Source organism: Phaseolus vulgaris, chromosome 7 (assembly GCF_051622355.1).
Source record: "Phaseolus vulgaris cultivar YP4 chromosome 7, ASM5162235v1, whole genome shotgun sequence".
Classification (NCBI taxonomy): domain Eukaryota; kingdom Viridiplantae; phylum Streptophyta; class Magnoliopsida; order Fabales; family Fabaceae; genus Phaseolus; species Phaseolus vulgaris.
Window position 1 is genome coordinate 45,682,965 of NC_143504.1, and position 10,135 is coordinate 45,693,099.

Below are 10,135 nucleotides of genomic sequence, written 5' to 3' on the forward strand. Positions count from 1 at the left end.
TAAATAAATAAATTCTACTAATCTTTATTTAGTTAAATTTGTAATCAAATATAAAGCATCATTTTTATCTTTACTTTAATATTAAATTAAAATCTTAATTTTTCAACTAAAATACAAATTTTAATTCCAATATTAATATTAAATTAATAAAAATTTAAATTCTATTTTAAAAACTAATATTAATATTAAAATTAAATTTACAAGGTTTAAAAATGTAAATAAAATAATAAAGTAAAGGAGTTTGTGATTGTTGTGCATAAAAATAAAGGGTTATGATATTTTGATAATCCTACTCCACCCTACAACAATAATAAATATTAATATTTGTAAAAAGAAAAAGAAAAATCCTCCTTAATGAAAATACAAACAAAATGTAAAATGTTAAAAAAAATCAAAATTAACAAAATTATAAATTTTTATAAATGATTAAAATATTAATATTTATTGGGTTGTAAGGTGGAACACAATTGTCAAATAAACCTTTAAAAAATACAATAGACAATAGAAAATACTACGAATAGGTTGAGACTTAAGTTCATTCAACAATGAGTTTTTCATCTGTTGCTATATATATAAAAATATATTGAATTGATCAAACATGTATCAATCAATTCAGTATAAACTTATTAATGAAACATGTGTGTTTTAAGTCATTCATGACATTACTCATCTTAATGCATCTACTTATAAGATTTTTAAGTGTTTTCCCTCTTGAATTAAGCATATAAGAGGTTGTTCAAATAATGCAAAATAAATAAAACCTCAAACTAAATGACGTAATTGAATTATCAACATGTATTAAAAAATAATTTTCATAACAAAAATTTAAACTTAAAAAAGACTAGACCGTCTAGCACAACATGTTACAAATTGAAGAACAAAACCTTAATTGCATAGAATATCAAAATCCATGACAAAATCACAAGAAAATCAACCGAAAAAAGTTTAGTTTTTCATGCAAAGACAAAGTGAAATAAATACAAAGAATAAAATAAGAAAACATTTTGTTCTATGAACGTCTCCCAAAATGGGATTTTATGATTTTTGTTTAAAAACGTGTGTGTATTTATAAGTCTCTTTGTTCCATAGATTTCATAATTATATTGTATCTTATATATTGTTTGTTTTTATTTCTTAGTTTTCAATTTCCCATAATTCTTGAATTTGTTTTCAGTTTTGTTGCAAATTGTTTTTCTTCTTTTCTTTTACAAATAATTTGCTTCCAATTTTTTTGTTGAAATATTTTAGATTTTATTCTTTAATTTTTTTACTGAGATTTTGTTCCTAGTTTTGATTCATGGAAACCCAACCGTAGAATCTCTATCGGACTTATGTATTAGTGCAACATTTCTTTTTATACGATGATCTGGTCTAAGACATTTACATTAGACCACATGGTATCTGAGTCATTTTGAGCCTATCCTAGCGAGTATTTGTTGGGCTAATTAAACCACCTGCTATCGGGTCGTTATCGAACCACCCATCATATGTTATCCCACGCACGAGTTGTCACTCTCGACGTGAGGGGGGGTGTTGGAGATTCTACATTGACTAGAGATGAGGACATTTCATTGTATATAAGTGCGTGCAAACCTCAATCTTATGAGTATGGGTTTGAGTTAGGCTTAAAGTCCACTTTATTATATAGACTTTTTCTACATATTCGTCTTCATTAAACTTCTTTATGTTGTTGAGGTGTTTTTTCATCTAAGTCTTAAGAGATGAATTGTTGGACAATATACTCCGCATAACAGTTAGACCATTTAAAAGAGATTAAACCATCTAGTATGACTAAAAATAAAATATTTAACAAAAATAACATTTAAAACCCAAATAAAATTAACTATATAAATATTATATAAGTAATAAATTTATTCATAATTACAATTTAAAAAAATTATAATTAAATATTTTTAGTGTAACTGAAATTATGTTCCTCATCATATATAAATATTTAAAAAATAAAATTATGACATAATAAATAAATATATATATATAATACTTTTTATCAGTTTTTTTTTCTTAAAATATTTTGATTTGAGTAATTTTATCATGTTATAATGAGAGTTTTGTTAACTCTAACTTTTTAATATTTATAAAAATATTAAAAAATGTTTTAATGTTATAAAAAACATTTAATAACATTTAATATTTTGAAATAAAAGCATTTAATAACATTAAATGTTTTGAAAAAAACATTCAATACTTTTTTTTCATAAATATTTAAAGATATGATTTGTATGCAATGTGAATATATATATTTTTGCATTATTAATTAATTAAAAAAATATAAGTATAACTCTTACAATAAATTATGATTATTGCATTAATTTCTAACATTGAGCTTATTAATGTTTTCTAATGATGGACTTTTTATATTTACAATTTATTATTTAATGACTTATTTAAATTTATGTATCATTTTAACTTTTAATATATATTGGAGATTTATTTACTCTTTTCCTATAAACATTATACTTAATTGTAAAATTACTTTTTTTTTCTACTTCATCTCCTTCCAAGTAACTTCGCCAGAACCAATACTCCTTCACTGCTAATATTGCATTTATATCTACAACAAAATAATAATACTAACTTAAATACTAATATTAACTTAAATAGCAATATTAACTGAAATAATAATAATAATAAATATTAGTAATAATAAATTTTTTAATACTGCATTTATATATTAAATTTAAAATTAACATGCTTATTAATATATAAAACAATAAAAAATTGTTATAATAATTAAATTATAACTGAATAATGTGAATGATCTATCTAACTTCCTTTCGTTCAGATTTTTTTCTGTTTTTATCCTAACAAATTCAACAACCAACTTGTTTGAAATCATAAGAAAAATTCATTTGGTATTGTTTGAAAATAATTCACATAAATATATATAAATATATATAGTTAAGATTGTGATGAGAAAAAAAATATCTTCTAAATGTGAATAAATTTGGTGATATCAGTGTTTAACCATTTGAGAGAGAATAAAAAAATTAATAGTGAAAATTCAAATAAAATAAAAGACTTAAGAAAATAAGCTTTTTAAGTTATTTAATAAACTAAAATTAAAAGTGTGTTATATCAATTTAACACGGGAAAGAAACTATGTGAATATATACATACTAATAGTCTTTATACCTTTAATGTGGATATTATTCATTAAAATTGAAATCATTCATACAAACTAAAAGATGAGTACAATTTTATTTGACATCCTTAAATAACAAATTGTAACTAGTGAGATGAATAATTACAATATAATTTCTATATTATAAATTTTAACAAAAAACATTTCTTCATTAGTATTTTTTTTTTACATAATTTGTATAACTTCAATATAGATTTTAGTAACATTTTTTCATTTTAATAATTATTATAATAATTACAAATATTTGTTATTATTGTAAACAAATTATAACCCTGTTTTAATATTTAAAATTTTTAATGTAATCCTAGATTTATTTTTTCTTATTTATCTTTATTAACTATGATGAATATTTGTGTTTTGAAACAAAGAATAATGAAAAAGTTATAAATAATTAATATTAAAAGTTAATTTAATTTCTAACTAAGATTTTTTTTTGAAAAATAATTAAATCTATTGGTGTATTTAATTATGTTTTAAATTAGAGGAAGTAACATTTAACATTGTAATTAATGGAGTTATATATTAATTTTTTATTTATTTTTTATTGAAATGTGTTGATATGATATAAAATTTAAAATCTTTGAGTTACATAAAAAAATATATTTTATTTCAAAAGTAACTCCTTTTTTTCAAAATATAAGTTTGAAAAAATATTATTAAAATAAGTTTGACCAAATTTCACAATAATATATTAAAAATAATGTAATATAAAAATCAAAAAAAGAAAATTAAGACATTTTTATGATTCAAAAACTATGAGGTTCAGATACTCCTCTTAAATGGCGTGACACATATCCGACAATGACACTTGTAGGACACGTATTGGTGAAGTGTCAAATTCAAAAAATATTTGTTGGATTTCTGATAATTATAGCACGGTTCTAACACAATTTTAAAAATAATAAATACATTATTTTTTAAAAACTCAAATTTATTGTATGATTATAAAAATAAGGAACAAATCATTCTGAACCAGCCATGATAAACATCATTTTGTTAAAAAAAACTGAAACATACTTGTGCAAATAAATCTTTATTGTCAATTTATATAATTCATAATTATATTATATATATATATATATATTCTCGTGTCTTACATTTTAAAGATTATACGTATCTTCGTGTTCTTATCTGTGTCATATCAATGTTCGCGTCAGTATATGTGCTACATAGTTCAGAAATAACGCGAGAATATTATAAAAGATTAAAATGAAAAAAAAAAAAAACAAACAAACCATGTTTTATGAAAAAAAAAACAAAATAATATTGAAAGCTTTGATGGGAATTAAAAATAAATTCAAATGTATTACTTAGTTTTTAAATATTATATCATCAATAAAAATATTCAAACTTATATTTTAATTATGATAATGTAATGTAATTATTTTTTATTTTTTTAGAATTAACTTTTCATTTCGTAGCATGTTTAAGGAATTGTATTTTTATTTATTTTTGTACATAATAATCTTTCATAAAGTTTCACATATCTATATACTCACTATCACTATTTTGATTATAATTTTCTATAAGTTTTAAGCCATACATCCTATACTTTATTTTAGTTGTCATTGATATAAATTATTGTTTTTTACATATCTTTTTTAACTATGTTTCACCCATACAATATCTCCTATTAGATTTTATTATAACATTTTCATTTTACCATTTTTTTTATCACAATATTGTTATTCTTCTAATCATATCATTATTGGTCTTTATTAGATTACAAATTCAATCTAGTAAAATACACTCATGTACCAAACCTAAAATAAATTGTGTATTATACCAATAGAAAGACTAGTAGTGTAAAAAACGTTTTATAAAATATATTAATATGCTATTTATTTGTTTGACAATTTAACTAAAATGCACTATCAATGCAAATGATTTCTATACTTTTATTGAAGTGCATACTAGTATGCAATAAGAGTATTAAATTTTACAATAATAATTTTAAAAGTTATATTAAAAATTTAAACATAAATTATTAAGTAATTCCTAATTAATTGAAAAGGATAAGTTATATTAATTTTTTTTCTAAACTAACATATTTAATTCTAAAACAAGAATATTTGTAAAAAGAAAAACTTAGTTGAAGTCATATTAATTCACTAGGATCATGTTTGCATTACATGGCAGAAGAACTTTATACACTCAGAAAAACAAAATATTTAACTTGTTTCATATTTTTTTTCAAAAAAATTATTTATTTAATTATTACTGTATTTATTTATTTGATATATTCACTAATTCTCCCAGAAGACACAACATGCCAAGTCTTCCATTGCAACTGCTATAAAGACACATGTTTTTTTCAGTCACTCAATTTACCTCAAAATTACGCTGTTTCGTCTTCAGTCTCTCAGAAGTCTTCTTCTCCTTCTTAACCCAGGAGTCCCAAAAATTTGTATACTTCCCATTTTTCAAACCTGGATTTTCTAGGAGAATTCAAAGAACCCCACTACCATTTTACTCCAAAAATTTAAACTTTTTGAGGTTTGCAGCAAACCCTCTTGTTGCTGTTAAGTGTGGAAGCCAGCCATGCGTGAGATATTAGATATAAGCTCCGATGAAGAAGAGGGTTTGGATGAGAGTCTCACTGTAAATGATTACAACTTTATAAGAGAGATGTTGTTCTCTTCTGACGAAGAATCCGATGATTCAGTCAAGGTTGTTGAAATCCGTGAGAACAAGCCTGAGGTGAAGTCAAAGTCTTCAACTTTGGCTGTAGATTTGGGTGGCGATGACGATGATGACGATGACGATTGCGTGGTTCTGGAGTGTGACCCTGAAAACGGTGTCGCATCTGTTGAAGAGGAAGCAAATGGGTCAGATGAATTGCTTGTAATTGGGGAAAAGGGTCAGGTATTTGTGTCCTTGCTTTTTTTCCTCTGTTTGTGACAGTTCTCATGGGAATTGCATTATAAAATTTACAGTTTTGAGTGGCTATTTGCACCTGGAAAGCGTGAATCGATGAGAGGTTGCGCTTTGTTTTGGTTTGTGTTGCTGACACACTATTTATGTTGTTTGATTATGTGAATTTTTTGATTAATTAGGCTTGGGTTGAAGGCTGGACATGAGTTTTGTTCAAGGTTTTTTTTCTTGGTTGTTGCATGCTTGCGGTTTCTTCTTGTTCATAGGTATTTCAGGAAACTGCTGGCCACAGTTGTGGATGTGGACACTACAAAAACTATGCTTTGATTTTGTTGCTGAAATTGTTTTTTTAAAACCTTGGTTTTGTTACAGGAAACATAGAATCATAGATAGGCATAACGACGCTGAAACTGTTTCCTTGACAGGTTAAGCTTCAATGGATTCTGTTTTTTGAGAATGCTTTCTGTTAAAATAGATTAACATTTCTGAAGTTTTTTTTTATTTATTTATTTGCTGCTTACGCTTTGTGTACTGTTCTTGGTTGTGACGGATGCTTTGTGTTTTATTGTGCTTTGTTTAGAATTACCATTTCAGTAGTGTTTTGAAATAGATCTTCATATTCCATTGCAATGTGATGACACTGATTTTCAAGATTTTGAATTGTGGTTGCGATTTTCAATATCGTGGAAAATGCGGCAGCAACTGTGGTGACACCAAAACCTTGTTGTCACTGATGACATTGCAGTCGCATATACATGGTATCTTTTATTATGTTTTCCTTCTGTATCTAAAGCACTTTTGCTTTAAGCGTGTAATGTTGTTGGTGTGGTTTGTCTGGGTTAATGGAGTGACCAAGGATTCTGGCAAGTATTTTTTGTAGATTCAAACATCTTAAACCGAAGATTGAATGTTGCATTTCTAAACAATCATGTCCTGTGGTTTTATGGGGGGGTGGTGGGGAGGGCGATCTGTTTATTGGTAATACTATTTTTGCGGAAATTAGGTTAGGTCCTTTGGTACATCATTGCCAGGGTTTGCCTCATGTCAAATTCTTGCAGGGCATAAAATTGCCTTATGAGGAAAGTGACGATGGCCAAAGATATGATGAAGTTGTTCGAGTCTGGGCAATGCATCTCGGCTATTGCATCTGAGAAAACACTAAATGAATTTATATCCGAGGATATTGAAATTAGAATTGCTGATCTTGTTTGAGACCCCAAGGTACAGTTGTTAAATGTTGCTACCTCTAGTGCATGCAAAACATAGTTTTAGAGGATTATCCATCAAAATTCCCTGTGTCTCAACTTGATGGTTATTGGTGATTTACCTACGCATAAACTTTTTTGGCAAAGTTCCAAAATTTTGGAAAAGTACAATTTAGAGTAATTCCAAGTCCAACTAAAATTTGTTCTTTACTTGAGTTTTAAGGCATTTGTTTCAAACACAACTTGCTACTTGCTATCTGTTTATTTTATTATTTGATTATCTGTCTGAAAGTGTCTTTGGTTTACATGCACGGGTGTTTTAATTAAATATGCTGCTTTCATGCTTGTCTTTGGTTATGGAAAATGTAGCTACGCCATTTCAAATGTGTCAACTCTTTTAATTTTGGATTGCAGATTGCATGCCGGGACTTTCCTCATGCGAGACATCTTTGTGCTACATTACCATTCTCTTCCACCCCTCACGAGAAGCACTGTAGGCAGGTAAAAAAACTAAAGGTCATAACTTAAAATGTAGAATTATTGCTTTTGCTAGTTTAATTATCTCGGTTTCTTATCTTTTATTTGCTATCAATATTGTTCCTCTACCACTCACTTATGGTTTTGATGATATGCAGTGCCACTGTTATGTATGTGATTCCCCAGCACCATGTCTAAAGTGGGGCACTGGCACTTCAAGTTCTGATCATTGTCACGCAACTAATGAAATTGAGCTGTGGAATGTTCAGAGAAAAAAATTCAAGATGGGCTTGAGTTCCCCATTACCAGCTTCAACTAATTTTGGTACTTCACTCAGACCAGGACATCTCCAGCCTAATGAATTGGTGCCTCCGGGTGTTGTTGACTTGTCTCCAAATTCTGTATTACCAAACCAAGCATCCAGATCCATTGCAATGTGTGGTATCTCCTCACTCAACTCCATACCTCAAACCCAGGCCTCTCGACCAACAATAACTCATTTCCGCTCTACCTCTTTACCATATTCAAGTGTGCAAAATCAGGTTTGTAGGCCTATTACCACCCCTTTAACGACCCCAGCCACCAACGTAGCAATGCCAAATGGTGCAAGCCATGGTAGGGTTTTGGTGAGAAACAGATTCCAGCCACCCTCTGTACCAAGGCCAGTGCTGGGTGTGTGTAGTCACACCATCCAAAAGGGGCGAGGAAATGGTGGAAGCAGTTTAAGACCTCAGTTCCTTCGTCCACATATGGTGTCCAGGGGTGTAGGCAGTGTTGGGAACGTCCTGATGGCAAATAACACCCCTCATGAATCATCTGGTTTCATGAACAGGGTTACTCTGACACAACAACATCACAATTATGGTACTCCTGTAGGATTCTCAAATTACAGAAACTGCAACGAGCCAGATAATGCTTGTCGCCCCACAAATATATCAATTTACTCACAGCTGAGCTCTCAACCGGCCAGCCTGAGTTGTGTTAACCGGCAGACTGTGGCTTCTGAAACACAAGCATATAGTCAACCATTGCCCCTATCAAATAGTAGCCCGGGCTTCCATCAAACTTTTATCCAGGTAAATAATGGTGCTCCTTCAAGTCATATGACATACCTGAATAACAGTCAGCATGGAAATGAGCCTCAAATCCGAAGTCAAAATGGAAATGTCATTAGAAATACTACACAATGTGGGATTGCAAGTCAAGCTACTTGCCAACCACAACCACATGAACAGTCTCCAAAGGAGATTGCTGGAAAATTTTCAGCATTTGACCCAAGTTGGATAGACAATACTGGTCAAAGTATTCTACCAACTTCAGGATCTGTAGGACAAGCTCCCAACGTCAAGGAATCCATTGAACCCTTGTTTGAATGCTCTCAATCACCCAGTTCATTTGTTGATTTTGATAATTGGTTTTTGGATAAAGACCCATTTCCAGGGTTACCAGATGGGGTTTTGCAATCTGAGCTGAATATACCATCTCCAGATCTTTTTCCAGCTGATATGGGTATGGGTTTATTTTATCATGATGGTAAATGAGTTAACGTGACTTGCCAATACCTCCAACTCACACTACAGTCTTCAATGGAAGTATTTAGAATTGGTTGCCAGTTGAATGATATGCTGTAGTGACTACTCAATTTTGTGCCTCTATTTATGAATTGCACAGTTCTGAGTAATGGCACCTTTCATTTGAGGCTCATGTACTTGTGGTAAGAGCTGACCATTTTAGGTGTTCCCTAATCAGTAATCTCCATAGTTGTTGTATGAACAGCATAGGCGCATAGACTGGGGTAGTTTTGCTTTATTTTGTTGAATGTAGTGGGGAAGTATTTGGATATTTTGCCTGGCATATGGCCTTAGAATAATGGATGAGAAAACAAGATCAAAGCAAGTAAAACTGACAATTGAGAAGTTCTTCTATATTAGATATACTTTTTTCTATTCAATTGTGTTGACCATAACTGATGTTTTTGTTTGTGTAAACTGTGTTTTAAGAATGGCCTGTTTAAATGTCTCCTTATATAATCCAAAGAAACAGTGGAAAGAGTTTAGCCTTGTCTGTGGTTCGCGAGTGCTTGGATGGTAAAGGTTCTGAGCCCTTAACTGAAGCCATTACTCGACTCAGTTTGCTCTGATGCATTTGAATTCAAGGCATGTTAATGCGACGGGAATACTAAAAAACCATTATCTTTATCTGTTAAGCTTTTGGTTTCCCTTCACCCTTCAAACACAGGAAAAAGGTTAATTGAAAAATGAATTAAATATATTTTCCATTCTTATACTATAACATTTCTTTTCTGGTTCAAACTTTAGACCATTGAGATTATGATAACACTTCTTCTTCTTCTGTGGTTCAAACTTTAGACCATTAAGGTTGAGGTAGTTGTAAATTCTAATATGTAAATGATTAA

General features: G+C 29.1%; 1 protein-coding gene across 2 annotated transcripts; it reads left to right on the forward strand.

Moving 5' to 3' along the window:
• The first annotated feature begins 5,420 nt into the window (after positions 1–5,420).
• Positions 5,421–9,670, forward strand: LOC137828954 (uncharacterized). Of its 2 annotated transcripts, none has more exons than XM_068635730.2 (3): positions 5,421–6,028; positions 7,657–7,743; positions 7,878–9,670. In XM_068635730.2, the coding sequence occupies exons 1-3, from the start codon at positions 5,705–5,707 to the stop codon at positions 9,258–9,260; spliced, it is 1,794 nt and encodes a 597-aa protein (XP_068491831.1). In that variant the 5' UTR covers positions 5,421–5,704; the 3' UTR covers positions 9,261–9,670. The 2 variants fall into 2 exon arrangements, with proteins under 2 accessions (XP_068491831.1, XP_090161416.1); XM_090305290.1 differs by lacking the exon at positions 5,421–6,028 and adding an exon at positions 7,096–7,258.
• The last annotated feature ends 465 nt before the right edge of the window (positions 9,671–10,135 follow it).

Coding starts and splice junctions, on each gene's coding strand:
- LOC137828954 (XM_068635730.2), top strand. CDS start 5,705: ATGCGTGAGATATTAGATATAAGCTCCGATGAAGAAGAGGGTTTGGAT. Junction 6,029..7,656: donor TAATTGGGGAAAAGGGTCAG/GTATTTGTGTCC, acceptor TTTGGATTGCAG/ATTGCATGCCGGGACTTTCC. Junction 7,744..7,877: donor ACGAGAAGCACTGTAGGCAG/GTAAAAAAACTA, acceptor GATGATATGCAG/TGCCACTGTTATGTATGTGA.